Below are 18,408 nucleotides of genomic sequence, written 5' to 3'. Positions count from 1 at the left end.
AACAATGTGGTCTTCAAATTAAAGATAAAAAAACACTCGTTATTAAGGTGCTTTTTTATTAAAAAAAGATGTCGTATAAAAAAGTTATGAACGTTTTAAAATGATAGGGGAAATTGACATGTGTCTTGTATGTGAGGAGAGAAAGTCAACATTTATGTGTTCTTTCTTTTTTGCCCTTCCCCTTGTTTTATACCTAATTTTTCCCCAAATTAATCTCAACCCTTCTAGTTCAAAATTAATTATCTAGATTGCTTCTTAACCTTCCTACTTAATGATTTTTATTTTAACTTAACCCATAATAATAATCAAAATAAATACGTTTTGGAAAAAAAAGAAAGAAAAGTTGTGTATGCCACCGATTAGATTGGGCCGTGTTTGAGGCCCATAAAATGTAAAACATTGAGGCGATTGGCAAAGTGTGTACTCCACCTTTCTTTTGTTGAGTGGATGAAATATTTCGAAACTAATTGTACGGCTTTTCGCTCCGTGGCTCAGTGCTATTAACGAGTTAGATAAAACTTTGCTTTTCTAACGAGTTAGATAAGAGTTTGCTCTTTCAAAATGAGAGTTTAAGTTCTCATAAGAGAAATATGTAATTAGAAGTAGAGTAAAATTTACACGTGTTAATTATGTAAATAGTTAATTCTTAAAACTAATTACAAAATTTAAATATTATCTGTATATGTCTTTAGGAATGTTTTGATAACATTATCGCTTATTTGCATGTTTGATGAACTCGGAATAAAAGCATTTTTAACAACACGTCCTCATCTAGTTATAAATGTGTTAAATAAAAGAAATATTAAATAGTCGATAGTAAAATTTATGTTTTATAAAATGATGATTTGAAATATGACATGTAACAAAAAATACTAAACAATTACTGCATTTAATCTATTATGGTTTTATTAATATTGTTTTTTCAATTAACTTTTTCGAATTAAGAAATAAAATACGATTGAGTGAAATAAGAGAAGTCAGGAAAATAATCTTAGACTCCCATAAAGGTAACATGTGAGCAAGCACTTTGTTATTAGTATAGATCAAGATCAGGAAAGTGGAGTGGCTTCCTAACCTTCCTGGTCGCGCGTCGGTTTGCAGTGGGCCGATTTTAGGAGAGCATAGAGCTCTTGCGCATGTCGGACGAAGACATGTGGCTCCAAACGGTATCATAAGCCCAAAGAAGTAGTCAAGGGACAGAAGCGCTCTTTTTTCCCTTCCCAAAGGAAAAGGGGGGGGGGTATTCAGTTAACTTTTAACGCAAATAGTTATAATCATGTTCAATATATAGCATGCGGGCTTTCGATCATTTTGTTGTGGGATGTGGATGTTTATACTAGGAAGTTGGTGAACAAACAATAGAATAGTTTATAAAAAATGATCTAATGCTTATGGCAACTTCTGTCCATGCGCAGGGAGTGCAGAACTTGGCCAAGGTGGCTTACAACTTTCAACTTTATAATAAACTAAAGCGATATGTCGACACATATCGCAATGTGAAGATGTGATAAAACGTTATAAAGTCAATATAAACATTTACTATACTCGTAATATCAACGTCCTACCATGCGTGGTAAGGTCTCTTGGTGCAATCGGCAAATGGAACATCATCTCGCATGTCTACTGTGACTAACAAGTGGCAAAGTATAGTGAGGCCACCCCCCCCCCCCGGTTTTTTGCACAGCAATATAAATTTACCCGTTTTTCGCCTGTAAATTTTTATATGTAGTGTAAATTTACTCATTTTCGACCGAAAAGTTGAGCCCCCCCCCCGGGCGGGTTTGTGCATTTTTTTGTTACATTTTGAAACCAAGCCATATACCCCAACGTTTTCGTTCAAACTTTGCCACTAAGTAGCTAAACACATATGGGTAGAATCAGCCAACGATTCAGACTCCCACATGTGGTAACTTGTCGTTATTGATACTCTAGCATTAGTTTGACACAAACATTTATGTGTTGTGAACAATAAACAAACATATTGTCAAATATTTGTATTATTTAAATTAAGTTTATATAAACATATATCCTTTAAAGTTTAAACACCTACAACTACACAACAAATCAACGTTCGATTTCTCCCGAGCATTACACCCCAAAATTTCCTTGTACGCTCAAAACAAAATACGTGTACAATATGACAAAACGTAGCATCCTCGCAAAGGTTCCCATTAGAGTAAGAGTCCCCAACGCTTCGAGCCCAGCCTTTATCAGTTTATCATCCACGAATATTAATCATTGAGTTATGTTACAAGGATTCTGGAAGATGAAGCCAACATCCCCTTAATCTTGAATGTAGTAAAGGCATATGTGCCTCTTGTTTCCTCTTCTCAAATGTTTCCTCCTTAACACCACATGCTATGGACGGTGAAGCTCGCGTCCTACGAAATGGATAAAACTAATTATTCAAGATCCCATCTAATGGAGGAACCAAATTATCCAATAAAGATTAAAGATATCCATAATTCATCATAATCCTGATGTAAATGGTTGATATATTATTTTGACATTGATAGTTATCTCTTTCTTCTTTTAGCCACAGACGAAATAAAAGAAACAAAACCTTAATACGTATGAACTAGATACATGAATATATTACAAAGTTAATTAATGCATAAATACTGATTACATATAACATATTAATAAGTATAGAATGTTATAGCAATGTTAGAACCACTTGTCACATAACTGCAAGCAAAGACAATTATTCTTCAAAATAATTATAAAAACAACACACAAAAATAATACTTGCATAATTTACTTTTTAAATAAACTCAATTATCATAAAGGTAAAGTGAAGATTTGAATTGAAGACTGCAAGATCTCAATTTCAAATTTGATCTCAACTGAATTTTACTACAATGGGCTTCAGGCAATAAAAGATCATGTGCTTTGACTACTTTGCATTGTCTGTGATCGTGAGGATATAAGATTGCTTTTTACTATCGGGTTACCCTGAGTAGCCAGACTTTAATCATTTGTCATTAAAAATTATATATAATAATACTAAATAGAACTTAGTTCACCAACATTTAATATTATTTTAAATACTATTTCCATACATGTGACCAGCAAGTAGTAGCCTAGTATTGACATTTGACTTTGGTTGTGGAAAAGAACAAAACTCAATCCATATGAAAGTCACAAAACAGTTTCATTGTCCTTCTAGGTTCATCTCAAAAGTCTCAAAAGTCTCTGTACTCATACCAACATCCTCCATTTAATAATCTTGCTGGACGCGTGTCATACTTATGAACCCAAAAGTTTGTTACTTTCTGGAACCTCGTGATTGACTCTCTTGATTTATGCTCCAAGTCTTAGTCTTTTGTTCAAAGTTGAAACCTTTCCAAGATTTCTTGAACAAAAAGTTTCTTTTTTTGGGAATTTGTGATCATATAGTTTTGTTTTATCAAGATTTCATGAAGAAAAAGGTTTAAAGTCTTCATTTTTAACATGGGTATGTTGTAATTTAAGGTTTTCTTTAATTTGAGATATAAAGATCCTAACTTTTTCGCTATCTAGTGTTGATTTCTTGAGGGTTTTTGTTTCTTGATCTATTTTCTTGAATACCCATATCATTTTTCACTATGGGAACTCATCAAGATGTTATCTTGTCAAAGTCAAACCCCTCAGTTTTTGGTCAACAAGAGTTTAATTCTTTGGTTACAAATAATGGTTATAGAAAGAAGGATATGATGGAGAAGAAAGAGGGGTTTATTGGGGTTCTTGAGGTTTTTGTACACCAAGCTAGAGATTTACATAATATATGTATTTACCATAAACAAGATGTGTATGCCAAGATTTTCTTGACTAGTGATCCTGAGTCAACTGAGTCGACTCAGACGATTAACGGGGGCGGTCAGAATCCTGTTTTTAATGAAAAACTTAAGGTTAATGTCCGAACCGGTGATTGTTCGTTAAGATGTGAGATTTGGATGCTGAGTAGGATTAGGAATTATCTTGAAGATCAGCTTTTAGGGTTTGCATTAGTGCCACTATGTGAAATATTTGTTGAAGATGGAAAATTAGAAAAGGAATTTGAGCTTTCAGGTAGTGAACTTTTGCATACACCTTCCGGTTTTGTTAAATTAAGTATTATTTACACCGGATCGCCACCCGATGTGGTTGAAATCCCGAAAGCGTGTTTGGTTGAATCGAATCAAGTTCCTTGTGAACTTGAAAAGATTGAGTTTCCAGATCCGAAAGCAATGTGCGAAAACGAGGTCATGGTTTCTGAGTATTATGCTGCGCAGGGTGTGGTCAACGGTCGGTCAACCGAAACCGAGGATTTACTTGATTCAAGATTTCCACAAGAAAATCTTGAAAATAGTTCTCTAACAAGCATTGAAAGTAAACTCTCTCCAAGCATCAATGCAGAATCAATGGAAAAGAAGGATAAAAAAAGTCAAAGTTTTGTTGACTTGATTAAAGTTGAATCTGAGCAGAAAGTGCTGCAGCAAGATATTGTAGAGATGTATTTGAAAAGCATGAAGCAGTTTACTGAGGCTTTGGCAATGATGAAGCTTCCAATTGAGAAGGAAAGTGGAACACCTGATTCAGGGGGTCAAGATAGTACCGAGCCAAACGGTAAAAGGTCAAACAGGTCAAAGGGGGAGGAAGGTCCAAGCCCAAAAGTGTTCTATGGGAGCCGAGCGTTTTTCTGAACCGTGTTATTTGGTTGGTTTGGTAGACAATTATGAGGTATTTTTAAGTTTTCTGGTGCATTTGATGAGAAAAGTTAGATGCTTGAAACTTATTTCCTCTGTTTGTTTCAGAATTTTCATTATATATGTATGCTAATACGGTTAAATAGAGTTGGTTTCTTTTCAACAATATTTTGTATTATATTTAAACTTTCAAGAACTTTAATCAAAGTTAATCGGAACTGGTTTAGTTTAAATTGATTTGGGTCAGTTTTTCGGGTCAAACCAGCGAACAAGTTTTGCTAAATGGATTGTGTTAGAATGCCAAAATTCAAAAGATAAAAGAGAAATTAGAAGAGGTTTTATAGCTTACATTTAACTATTTCATATATAATTTAGTGTAAGTATGTCAAATAATAAAATAAAATATTTATATTGGGTTAAATGGGTTTTTATTATTATTATTATTATTATTATTATTATTATTATTATTATTATTATTTTGAAATCACAATAATTTATGTATACAACCTTTGAGTTCGACCTGCCAACCCGTAACAAGGCCCATTTAACACACCTAGGAAAACAAGCAACCTGCAAGCATGACTCAGTTAGCATACATAGAAAAAAACACGGTACCTGATAACAGACACATTCTATACCGAATGAGTGTGTGTGTGTGTGTGCCAACCGATCATGTTTGTGGTCACTCCTTGTTTAAGCAAAGGACCAACTACTTACCCAAAACAGCTTCTTGGCGAATGTTTGATTAGAGGTCATATGCAGGGATTATATGATGAATGGTAACAAGGTTTAGAAAGTAGGGTGACAAACATGAAGATATGTTTAGGATAAGGCATTACAACGCGACATACATGATCAAAACTCATGATTCACTTCCAAACACCGATCGAAATGATGGATGTTTTTCTGTTACCAAAAATATCAATGTCTGGACATAAACTTGCAAACAAGATTCAAGAACACCCTTTTGATGGGCAGTCATGATGTCAAAGATGCAAGTCCACTTTCATGTGCTTTCTTGTCTCTGACCTCCCACCATTTTTGCTATCTTTTTTTGGTCAAAAAAAGCAAAATCTTGAAAATCAAATCCTTTACATCCTGTCAAAAGATTGATTGTGGTCAAGAAAGCAGCTTTTTTCATAAAGGTGATGATGGGAATGTTGTTGTTAAGCCATTTTTTGTTTCCTTTTAAATGCTAAATAACATATATTGAGAATGTTTGAAGGCAAAGTGAGCATGTTAGGAGGTTTGGTCCCTCATTTAGGTATCCAAAACTGAATCATGCATGTTCCAATGCAACTGAAATAGTAAGATAGAATGGTTTTATGGACAAGGATTTTCACTTTTACTCCTTTTGCGAGTTTTTTAATGGCATGTGTTTCTTAGAAAGTAAAAGTTATAAATGCACAAAAGGCCCTGCTTTGTTTTTATTGTCTTACAAAATCAGTCTTATTTAAGAACTAACTCAAGTTTTGTTTCATAATTTAATCAAGTTTTTGTTTGAATTGGTTGATGGGTAATACTTAAATATAAGCAAGATTGGTTTGAGCTAGATATGGTGTATATGAGTTGGTTTAATTCGGGTTGAACTGATAGCTACAGTTTTAAAAAATATCAACCGGCTAGTTTTTTATAGTCAGCAACTTAAGACTTCATAGTCTTTAATCTTTGAGGGTATCCCATATTGATGTGGCTAGACTCTACAAATGTATAAGTTGAAGCTTGAGGTCCCCATATTTAAGGAGGGCCCGTTTTTTAAGGTTTGACTACGTTTGATTAACATTCAATTCTTGTTCTCTTATCACAACGACTAACTCTCAATATCTCAATTCTTTTGTTAAAATTGTGTGCCATTTGGAAATCGTATACAACAAATGTGTGTTATTATATTCTTACTTGTTAGGATCTTAAGGGGAAAAAAAAAATATATATATATATATATATATACACGAAAAGGACCCGAAAATGGTTGAATCAGACATGGTCCCGAATTCTAATCCCTTGATCATGAGGGTAACCCTAACAAGATTCTAGTTACTGGTTCATCACGTTAGGAACATTAGGATTTAGCCATTTAGGCATAATGTTGACTATTTGGTTGACAAAGCTTAATATTTCTAAATAATACATTAGCAAAGGGAAATTTGACCCACCTAATAATACTGCATAAATTTGCCCCCCTTTTTTATATTTATATAACTTTAGATTGATATTAAGTTTTATTTTATGTTTATATAATTTGGCCCACATTATTATATTTATGTAATTTGACCCACCTTTTTATATTTACTAACACCCTTTGTTAATTTGTTAAATTGATAATTATAGCCAACACCTTGTGTCATCAATGAAAAGAAATTACCATAACTAATTTCAAATTAAGCCAAATCTGATCCAACATGACGACTCAACAAAGAGACAAAATAGTTCAGGGCATCCTCCAAATGTGTAAACATAACAATAATCTTGATTCAATTCTGACAACTTAAATCTAAAAATGAATACATGAGACAGATGAACTACAAGTTTTTGCAGGTGTTTTTTTTTTTTTTTTAATCTAAAAAGAAACAAATCATCATCAATTGATCATCTATCCTGTTCTATGCATCATCAGCAGAGATACACATATCTTGACTACAAGCCTCAAAACTCATATTACATCTCACTCAAAAACCCAAAAATGTAAATCAAAATCAGTCCTTAAAAAACACAAATATAACTCACTTATAATCCTATTCTCTCTCTCTCTCTGAGGAATTAACCAATTGTATTCAACTTTCAACTCCAAACTATTCAAGAACTCCTGTAAAAAAACAAATGCACAAATCAGTAAACATTACAAGACACGTTAACACGCGTTTAAGAAACGATCATACCTCTGTTTGTTTGTCGTTTGGCTACACTATAACCGTCAACATAACCAGGAGGACTTTTAGAATGTCCACCATCACTGCCGCCACCTATCCCATACTCGCTAAACGAACCCGACCTATCTTGCTCGTTATTTCTTGACCGCCAAGTCAGGTCTCCACCATACACCAAGCTGCCACCACCACCGCCACTTCCACCAACATAAAAGTCTGAAAAAGGTTCTTCATAGCCACCATTAGCAGCAGCATACGGTGAGGCCCGGACCTCATTAGTAGCAGCATTTCTACCAAGCCCGTACCCGTTATCACCTCCATAACCAAGATTCCCACTTTGAGAAGAACCATTCCCGCCTTGATTTGTAATCGGATTAGAACCCCAACCGAGGCCTGAATTCCCGAATATACCCCCACCGATAGCAGTCGACCCGGTTGAATTCGACCCGTAGTTAAACCCGCCCGTACCCCATAAATTCCGAGGATTCGAACTGAAAAACGAAGCATTCCCTCCATTACCACCACCACTCCCACCATCAAACCCAACAGGACCCGCAAACCGATTCGTATTCCCGACAAAATAAGGACTCGGGCCTGGGCTCGGGCTCATTCCCCGTCCATAGCTCAAACTCCTATTATAGTTTGAACTTGTCATTCCCGGCTCAAAGTTTAAACCCATCCCAAACGGGCCGAACCCACCTCTACCAGCCATCCTAACACCATAACCACCAACCGGGCCAGGAGAGTACGGTCCTTGAGTATATCCATTAAGAAAGCCACCGGTTCGACCCAACCCATAAGGATAACCACCAACCATTGTTCTGCTAGGACTCGGTGAAAGCTCCTTTGGGACCGCGCGTTTCACCTCAACCATTTTACCATTTAATTCATGAAAAGTCTTTAACAATACTTTATCCACCGCATCCTCCGAATCATAAGTTATGAACCCAAACCCTCTCGGTCTTTGCGTGTTGTGATCATACATAACCACAGCATCTGTAACTGTACCAAACTGTTCAAAATACCTTTTAAAATCGTTCTCAGTAACCGTTGACGCTAAACCGCCTACAAATATCTTCCTAGTCCGGTTCAGACCCGGAGAACTCTGAACACTACCACTGTTTCTACTAACTGTACTCTGCTCTTCTCTAGGAACAGCCTTCTTTGCCTCAACCTTACATATTAATAATCCGAAAATCAATCTTTAATCCAATAATTTAAAAAACTCAACTCAATAACCTATAATCAACAAAAGTACCATTCTGCCATCAATATGATGCTTCTCCTTGATAACTCTTTCAGCTACAGCAGGATCTGCAAACACCACAAACCCGAACCCGCGGGCCCGGCCCGTGGTGTGATCCTTCATGATCACAGCCTCCAAAACCTCTCCAAAACTGCTAAAATATTCTTGTAACCTTTCTTCATTTGTGTCCCATGATATCCCACCAATAAATAACTTGCCAAGATCCGATTGCATATTCTGTAAACCAAAATTAACCCATTAGCAAACCCTAATTTGAAAGAAACTCACATGAAAGAAAATGCAGATCAAATTATTATTATTGTACCTAAGTTTTATTAATGAATAATTATTAATATTATTAAATGGGTATTATTGGATTGACTCAAGAAAACATCGGATCCTTCAAAGACGACCAATTTAACGACAATTGAGGTTTTCCTGAAAAGGGTTCGCAAGAATTAAGGAAATCAATCAATTAAAGAAATACCCAAATCATATAAATAGAAAAAGTTTAATAATTTATAAATTATCAATACCCAATTTATGAATCTTGAAAAACCCAGTTTGATTTCAATTTCAATTTGGAAAAAGATTGAATTTTTTTATATAATTAATTAATTGGAATTGGTAAGATGAATGTGAATGTATGTGTTAGTGTGTGAGAGAGAGAGAGAGAGAAAGAGAAATAATTTTGGGTGTTTGAACTGATTAATGGAAGCAATGTTTGTAGTCCAACAAGATCCTTATATAGTTATTGGGAAAATCTTAGGTTGTTGTACCATGAGTCCTGTGTATGTATGTATCTATGTACATGGAACCATGTATGAGGTATTAGGATTACAGCTGGTAGATGATGGATCAACGGTTGAGATTAGTTGTTTTATTGGATTTTAATCATTTATTGATTTATCACATATTCATATGTTCTTGCATCACACCGGATGTGTAGGCTTTATTACCACTTGTGTTGGGTCAACAATTTTTATTTTTTTATTTTTAATTTATAAGATAGATTAAAGTTGGTAATTATTGTGACTTGTAGAAATTGTCGATACAAAAAATGTAATTTATTTATTTTTAGTTAAGTTATTTGTTTAGGATATTTGTTTGTTAGAATAGTTTTAAATAGATATGTGTTGGAATCAAAGTCTATGGGGGGTAACGTGGGGCTCAAGAATAAAGCTTTGTGAAGTCCTAACTTGTTAGGCAGTCTTTGCATGTTTCTATGCACAAAGCTTCGATAATTTTGGTGTGGTTTTGTTTTGTTTTGATTTGTATTGTCATGCTATTGTGCTAAGTTATCAAATTGACATGGAGAGGTTTTTAACGTAACGTCAAGGTTTGGAAACCCTCCAATCGTCATATAAATTTTTTATATAAAATTTACGTTTTTAAAGAATATACATAATATGATATCCACCAAAAAGTTCTGGTTCCGTCCCTTTTTGAAAAATAGTCTTGATTAACATGTTAGGAAATTGGTATAGACAATGTCTGTATGTCATGATATCAGCCACATAGCAGGGTACCTAAAGTTAGTTGTAACAAAATGACATGATTTATAGTGTGGCCAAAAGGCCAAAAATACACCAAGTATGTTGTGCACAAGTTTGCTGTAACATGTTTATCTGATCAAGTTGGCAGTCACCAACCAACTCCATCCCTCCTCAATGTTGCCAACCACCACTGTCAACCGCGGCCTCTGTGGATATCTTACTCCACCTAACAGGCTAGCATAGCTGCACTTGGTATCTTAAGTTGAATCATGGTGATATACACAAATATATCACATCTTCAGCTAAATACATATCCTAGGTGTTTTTTGAAGTTGGTGTTTACCATTCTTAATTATAAAATTTATCTTATATTATTATTTGTGATTGTAACAATTAACCATTTAACTTTATAAGTTAGACGCATCCAAAAACTTCATTTTAAAAAGGGGAGGTCTTAGATTCAAATCCCACATGTGACAAAAAAGAATATGGGGTTTCAGGTTGGACAGTGGATTTTCTCACATATAATGGATTTCCTCATGAGGATGGAATAGAGATGATTGATGGGTTGGTGACCCGTAAATGTTCCAAATGGCCGTTCAATAATGAAAAACTGTTTTAAGTTGGAGGTATTAAATATGTAGAATAACAAATAGATAAGTGCAATACTAGACAAGGTATAAATAGGAGGACTTGAGATGTGGAGAAATCCATGGAGGCACAAAGAAACACAATGAGTAGAGAAATTATTTCAAGAAAATCACTCAAGAAGTTCTTTTGATTATAGAATTGGTCAAGAAGTGCATGAACTCTAGAACTTTGGTAAACCTCAATCTCAATCTTCCAGGATTTTTGCTTAGAAGTGGTATTTGATCCATTTTTTAATGATTAGCTTGCAATGATGTTATGATGTATAAATGTTGCTAACCATCTTTAATTGCTAAATGAAACAAGAAAACATGTTAGATGTTAGGATTATGGGGTGGATTCGGGGAAGAACATGTACAAATTCACATTATCGTCTAGCATATGTAGTATTTTATAAAAACATATAAAACCAAATCATCTTCGTCAGCGAAAAACAAGGTTAGCGCAAAACAATGTTTGATCGCATTTGAACGAATATATCTAGGATAGAATACTCACAGGTTTTCAAAAGGTTATATATATATATACACACACACATCCCGTAATCAATTAATCTATAGTATTCAACTTATTTCTACTTTAATCATCTACTAATATCATTCTAATATGGGAAGAACAACCTTTATCCCACACTTGTTCTTCTAACTATTACATGATCTCTCAAAAAACTTTTTTGATTGCTTCAAAACATTAATAATGGGATGTTTGGGTCAGTTTGAAGGTTTGTTTGTCCATAAAGGATACTGTCTTGACTTAAAATGGTCAAATTATTCATAGTTCAAATCAGACCCAAATAGGGGTGTTCATCGAATCGAATAACGAATTTTCAAGTAAAATCGAATCGAATAATCCGAATAACTGTTTTTTTCGCCAGTATTCGTATTCGATTAAGAGTTGAACTATTCGATTCGTATTCGTATTCGTATTCGTATTATATGTCCAATTCGAAATTCGATTCGAATCCGTATTTGAAACTCGAATTCGAATCGAATTCAAATAAGTTCGATTTTAATTCGAAGAAATACGACCTAATTCAAGTTAACCTATGCCAAAAATTTGAAAACCATAATCATAATTGCAAAACAAATATATAAATTTAAAGTAGTTACTATACTACATGATAATAAATTCAAAACTAGAGTACAAAAGTCTAAAATTCATAATATTCAAAACTAGAAGTAAATAACACCCATATTAGTATGGGCTAAAATACAATAATGTTGCCTACTAAGTTTAATTAATTTTTAATGGATATTTATTATTTATGCATTTGACACAAATAAAAATAAATAATTATATGTAATATATGTATATATAATTTGAATTCGAATTTCAAATCGAATCGAATAATAAATCATAAATTCGTATTCGATTAATATACTCGAATACGAATAGAATTCGAATTTTTTGAAACTGAATTCGAATCTTAATAATCGAATCGAATTTCGAATGTTTCAAATGCGAATCAAATTCTGACCCCCCTAGACCCAAACATGACCAGACACCACTCAAGTAACCAACTTTATAGTTCAGTTCAAGTAAGCTTACTAACCGGGAGCCCTAAATCAATACCCTTAAGAATGTTGCACAAAACCAACAAAAACGTCAATGCAATTCTAAAAACAATGCCCAATAACAGGATGAAAACAGAATCTAAAATATAAAAACAAGAGACAACGAACTACATGTTTTTGCCATCTAAAAGGTAACAGATAAAGAAAACCATCATCTATCATTTTGTATGCATCACCAATTCACCAGAGATGCACGATGACACATATTTTCACTATATGCCGCAGACTGATGTTACATCTCACTCAAAAACACCAAAACTCTAAGTCAAAATCAAACTGTCAATCCTTAAAAGACACAAATATAACTCACTTAAATCCTAATCATCTATAGGAAAGCACCTTACTTTATGTTTCTTCGCCTGATACACCAAGACTCATCTATTATAGCAATTTGAACTCCAAACTATTCAAGAACTCCTGCAACAAATAAAATGCACAAATTAGAAATTGGGATTGTTCTTTTTTACGAATCTGAGCAACGCATAGCTGATTCTCAGTGGGTCGTGGCACAAGGCCACTCTGCCACTTACTGCCACATACTTAAAGTCGTCTGCAAAGGTTTCAAGTTCATTTATAACGCGTTTAATGAGTAATCATACCTCTGCTTGTTTGTCGTTTGGCTACATTATAACCATCAGCATAACCAGGAGGACTTTTACTATGGCTACCATCACCGCCACCACCTATCCCATATCCGCCAAACGAGCCAGGCCCTTCTTGCTCACTATTTCCTGACCGCCAAGTCGAGTCTCCACCATATAAAGAGCCACCACTGCCACCGCCACCACTTCCACCACCATAAAAGTCTGAAAAAGGCCCGTCAAAGCCACCATTAGCAGCGGCATAAGATGATGTCTGGACCTCACTAGCAGCAACATTTCTACCAAACCCATAACCGTTATCACCTCCATAAACAAGATTCCCACTTTGAGAAGAAGCATTTGCGCCACCTTGATTTGTAATCGGATTAGAACCCCAACCGAGATCTGTATTTCCAAAAATACTCCCACCGATAGCACTCGACCCGGTTGAATTCGACCCATAGTTAAACCCGCCATTACCCCACAAGTTCCGAGGATTTGAACTAAAAAAAGAAGCACTCCCTCCATTCCCACCACCAATCACACCATCAAAACCAATAGGACCCGGAAACCGATTTGAATTCCCGACAAAATAAGGATTTGGGCCCGGGCCGGGACTCGGGCTCATTCCACGTCCATAGCTCAAATTCCTATTAAAGTTTGGGCTTGTCATTCCCGGGTCAAAGTTTAAACCCATCCCAAACGGGCCAAACCCACCTCTACCAGCCATCCTAACATCATAACCGCCAACCGGGCCAGGAGAATACGGGCCTTGAGTGTAGCCATTAAGAAAGCCACTGGCTCGACCCAAACCATAAGGATAAGCACCAACCATGGTTCGGCTAGGACTCGGTGATTGCTCTTTTGGGACCGCACGTTTCACCTCAACCATTTTCCCGTTCAGTTCATGAAAAGTTTTCAAAAGTACATTGTCTACCGCATCTTCCGAATCAAAAGTAATAAATCCAAATCCTCTTGGTCTTTGTGTGTTATGATCATACATAACCACAGCATCTGTAACTGTCCCAAATTGTTCAAAGTACCTTTTGAAATCAGTTTCAGTAACCGTTGATGCTAAACCGCCTACAAATATCTTTCTTGTTCGGTTTGGACCGGGTGAACTTTGAATGCTACCACTGTTTCTACTAATTGTACTCTGGTCTTCTCTAGGAACCGCTTTCTTCGCCTCAACCTAACATTTTAATAATCAAAAATTCAATCTTTAATTCAATTATTTCAAGAACTCAATTCAAAGACTTGTAATCAACAAACTTACCATCCTGCCATCGATATGATGCTTCTCCTTGATGACCCTCTCAGCTACAGCAGGATCTGCAAACACCACGAACCCGAACCCACGGGCCCGGCCCGTGGTGTGATCCTTCATGATCACAGCTTCCAAAACCTCACCAAAAGTGCTGAAATATTCTTGCAAGCGTTCTTCATTCGTGTCCCACGCAATCCCACCAACGAATAGCTTTCCAAGATCCGATTGCATTTTCTGCACACCAGATTCCCATTAATCAAAAACCTAAATTTTTCCCAATTTGCAAGATCACATAATATCTAAACACCCACAATTAACAAAACCCATCAAGTTCATAGCTTGAAAATGCAGATCAAATTAAAAAAAATAATAATATCAGATTCAAACAAGAAAGCATCGGATCCCACGATGATGATGACTTGGGATCTTGAATTGAATAAAGACACAAGCTTTTTATGAAATTGTGAATACCCAGATGAATTAAAGAGTTGAATGAATAATATACCCTAATTGTGAATCTTGAGAGAAAGATTTAAGATCTGAGAGGAGGAGATGCAATAAGAACTGAGGGCATGTTCATCTCATCCTCCTCGAAATAGCCCCCTTTCAATCGAATTGAATTGAATTGAATTGTGTTCAGATTTCAATTTGGATTTTGATTAGGATTTGGGAACAATAATAATATCTTGATGTGAATGTGAATGTGAATGTAAATGTAAAGAGGGGTGTCGAAAAAGATTGAATTTTTATAATCAATTGGAATGATGGATGGATGAATATATACGATTGTGTGTGTGAGAGAGAGAGAGAGAGAGAATGATGTGATAAATGGATGCAATCTTATATAGTTATTGGCAAAATGTTTGGCATTAGCATGTTTATGTATATGTATGGTCATGACTCATGAAGTCATGTTTGCGACGTTGTGGTTCTTTCGTGATTGATCAAGGATCCTAATCGTGTTCGTAGAGTGTTTGTCATAACATACGGATCGTATAAAGTTTTACGGGTTGTATGATTTGGTATATATATGTTAGAGATTGTTATATCATGTGTGTCAATGTATCTTATGGTAAAACAAAAATGGTCATATGGGTCATATGACTTTATCACTGGTCACATAGATCATATTTTTGTTAGTAAATATCATCATACGACCAGTATGATACATGAGTGATGTGTATAGTGTGTTGACGGTATTTCCATAACGACAACCTTAATGAACAGTTGTGACCACTTTTTGTGGGATCGTATAAGTCATGGCACGCCAAATGCATAGGATTTGTCATTAACGACTCGCCTGTTGTATACTTTTGTAATTTGTATACTAACATATTATTATTTTTTATTCGATATGTGCTTAGATGATATAAGTAGGTAACTTGTTATTTTTTTTTACGTATGGAATTGCTTGCTTGTGCGTTTTTCAATAATATATGTGACACATCATAATGAGTTAAACATATTATTGTAATATGTTAGATATATCATCGTAATGAAGGGATGATATGCATATGCAAAACTCATAACAATAGTGAATCGTACACGTAAATATGAGCACAACTGCAATGGGTTTGATATACCATTTTAATTAAGAGTTCACCAAAACTCAATATAATATACATCAACATTGAAAAGTCAAACAGCTACTGAGATAGGTTAACACATTATCAAGCCATCGAACCCATTATCAACACTCCTGAGTCAAACATCGCTCCATGAGTCATAAGAGGAGTGAACATTGAAAATTTAAACACACTATAGTCATGACTCATGAAGCGATGCTTGCGACGTTGTGGCTCTTTCATGATTGATGAAGGGTCCTATAAGAAAACTAGCTCTAATAGTGTACACGTTTATTAACGTCTCATATTATACATGCTATATAATGACATATGAGTTATATGATATCAAATCAACTACATCTGGGTCTGGTATATCATACGGGTCGTATGATAGAGCAAAAATTGGTCACAGGGACCATTTGACTTTGTCGGTGGTCACATCAATCATTAATTCGTTAATCAATTACATCATATAGGTTGAACAGGTCACACGACGTGCGTGGCACGTGAGTGGTGTTTGAATAACATGTATGCGATGTATCTATAGTGGCAACCTTAATGAACGGGTATGATCAGGTGCCAATGATCCCATTGTAAGTCAAGGTAGGCCAAATGTATGTGTTTATCATTGGGCTGTGAGTTGTATTTAGTCTAAAAATTGTATATTTAACTTAGTATTTAAAAAAAAAAATTGGAAAGGTATTTAGCTCATACAGTGCACGTAATTGGTTACTTGTGCGGTTACACTTATCATAGTAATGAAGGAATGATATATGCAAATATGAGCATAAAAGTAATGAGTTTGATATACCATTTCAACTAAGAGCTCATCAAGACTCATTACAAATCACATCAAAATTGAAAAATATTGTAATAGGTTTACATAACAAGGTCAATCCATTGAATGTATGTGATAGTTAGCTATAGAGTAATGAAAACCTTCTATAAGATATTATTTATTATTATTACTAGGTTAAGTACCCGTATACAACACGGGTTTAACAAATTTAATTTCATATGTCCAAAATATCAATAACAAAAAGCCATGATAAATAATTTTGCTTATTAGACTATATGGTATGGATGCATCCTTGCTTCCCATTTCAAAAAGTCATTTCATCATTATATCCACTCCACTCCACTCCACTCACTTTCACAATACGAAGAAAATGATCATTAATTCACCACTTCTCTCTCGTTTCAAATAAAATATTATTATTTATGTAACTAAAATTAAATTAAAATTTAGCATAACTAAACTAATACCACATAAAATATTACCGATTAATTAAAATTTGCATTGATTTATGTAAACATTTAATTAATAAAAAAAGGTGAATTGGCTTCAAATATTACCGGTTATTCTTCTTATTACTACTACTACTATGATTTGTAATTAATGACAACTCATTGTTCCCGTCAGTTGGTTAAAAGACACATCAGGGGCCACATCACTAAAAACGAACGGCTTGTTAAATTTTCGTTAACCTTGCACCCACATGCGTAGTTAGGATTATTTTTTGTCATTTCAATAGCTGAGACATATCTTTGCCAATCGAACATAGTTTGGATTATTTGAAACCAATTATAAAAAAAAGTTACAATTAACCTAGAAGTTCCAACACACAAAAAGAAAATAAAAATCATAGAGTATTGAAATTAAATGTTTTTTCCGTATGAGCATATAGGCTACCCAGTAACAGATTACCACTCAAAATAAATAAATATCTAAACATAGTATTTCATGTCTTACAATACCTTTCGAATATGGTATTCAGTTCAACATTAAGGGATGGCAATTTAAATAAAAACATTGATTATAATATAAGAGAAATTTAAATAAATAACATGTATATCAAAAAGATTAAGAAAATAATAATCAAATTTAAAAAAGCAAGAAAGTTGATTGAAATAGATTACTTGAATCTAGTCTCCATTATCCACGAATAATTTAGGTGTTGCAATAACATCTTCATATTCATCAATTGGAAGTGGATAAGGGACTAACACCTGCATATAATTTTTCATCTACTCATTAAAACCAACACCACATATTGAATCACAAAGATATAAATAGGCCAGTTTGTTTCTCATTATTTCCGAACTCCTTTTGTAAAGAAGAATCAAGAAGCTATCATGGCGAATCAATAAAACGCATTACAAATATTTGTTAATTTCATCTAAGAAATTAGGGAAATTACAATCTGTTTTACGTTCAGATTGATAAAAACTGAACAATATTATGAAACCACAGAAAATATTACTCAAATTTAAGCAATTTATTGATCATGTAAGAAAATCAATCAGAGGCATGGGCACGAACAGATTCATGGTTTATCATAATACAAATAATATTCAAATTTAAAATTAATAATCTTCCAGAATCTACATCTCTTCAGGGTATATAAACCAAGATATTCAAGTTTAAAATTATAACTATGGCTTATTAATTTAAAATTTTGAACTGATTTCACTCAAATCACAATCAAACGCCGTAAAA

The 18,408-nt window shown here is 34.4% G+C and overlaps 3 protein-coding genes across 4 annotated transcripts; 1 reads left to right on the top strand and 2 right to left on the bottom strand.

The window, feature by feature from the left end:
- Window positions 1-3,434: 3,434 nt before the first annotated feature.
- LOC143574669 (uncharacterized) lies at window positions 3,435-4,729 on the top strand. The gene has a single exon (XM_077059240.1). The coding sequence runs from the start codon at window positions 3,588-3,590 to the stop codon at window positions 4,662-4,664; it is 1,077 nt and encodes a 358-aa protein (XP_076915355.1). The 5' UTR covers window positions 3,435-3,587; the 3' UTR covers window positions 4,665-4,729.
- A 2,700-nt stretch (window positions 4,730-7,429) lies between these two features.
- Window positions 7,430-14,876, bottom strand: LOC143574660 (uncharacterized). Its single transcript, XM_077059232.1, has 4 exons — window positions 14,849-14,876; window positions 8,790-9,014; window positions 7,544-8,705; window positions 7,430-7,470 (listed from the first exon to the last, which is right to left on the bottom strand). The coding sequence occupies exons 2-4, from the start codon at window positions 9,009-9,011 to the stop codon at window positions 7,457-7,459; spliced, it is 1,398 nt and encodes a 465-aa protein (XP_076915347.1). The 5' UTR covers window positions 9,012-9,014; window positions 14,849-14,876; the 3' UTR covers window positions 7,430-7,456.
- Window positions 12,811-14,924, bottom strand: LOC143574658 (uncharacterized). 2 transcript variants are annotated; one of them, XM_077059231.1, is made up of 4 exons: window positions 14,849-14,924; window positions 14,353-14,577; window positions 13,095-14,268; window positions 12,811-12,912 (listed from the first exon to the last, which is right to left on the bottom strand). In XM_077059231.1, exons 2-4 carry the CDS (start codon window positions 14,572-14,574, stop codon window positions 12,899-12,901), a joined length of 1,410 nt encoding a protein of 469 aa, XP_076915346.1. In that variant the 5' UTR covers window positions 14,575-14,577; window positions 14,849-14,924; the 3' UTR covers window positions 12,811-12,898. The 2 variants fall into 2 exon arrangements, with proteins under 2 accessions (XP_076915346.1, XP_076915345.1); XM_077059230.1 differs by lacking the exon at window positions 12,811-12,912 and having other exon boundaries at window positions 13,078-14,268.
- Window positions 14,925-18,408: the final 3,484 nt, after the last annotated feature.

Source organism: Bidens hawaiensis, unplaced genomic scaffold, assembly GCF_021521415.1.
Source record: "Bidens hawaiensis isolate Kalapana, Puna unplaced genomic scaffold, B.hawaiensis_p1.1 tig00027074_1, whole genome shotgun sequence".
Lineage (NCBI taxonomy): Eukaryota > Viridiplantae > Streptophyta > Magnoliopsida > Asterales > Asteraceae > Bidens > Bidens hawaiensis.
The sequence above is the reverse complement of the archived record's forward strand: the minus strand, read 5'-3'. Positions and strand labels throughout refer to the sequence as shown.

Bases quoted from the DNA above. Each gene is read 5' to 3' on its own strand.
- LOC143574658 (XM_077059230.1), bottom strand. From the start codon at position 14,574: ATGCAATCGGATCTTGGAAAGCTATTCGTTGGTGGGATTGCGTGGGAC. The intron at 14,269-14,352 runs GTAAGTTTGTTG...TTAAAATGTTAG, and splicing joins ATCATATCGATGGCAGGATG to GTTGAGGCGAAGAAAGCGGT.
- LOC143574660 (XM_077059232.1), bottom strand. From the start codon at position 9,011: ATGCAATCGGATCTTGGCAAGTTATTTATTGGTGGGATATCATGGGAC. The intron at 8,706-8,789 runs GTACTTTTGTTG...TTAATATGTAAG, and splicing joins ATCATATTGATGGCAGAATG to GTTGAGGCAAAGAAGGCTGT.
- LOC143574669 (XM_077059240.1), top strand. From the start codon at position 3,588: ATGGGAACTCATCAAGATGTTATCTTGTCAAAGTCAAACCCCTCAGTT.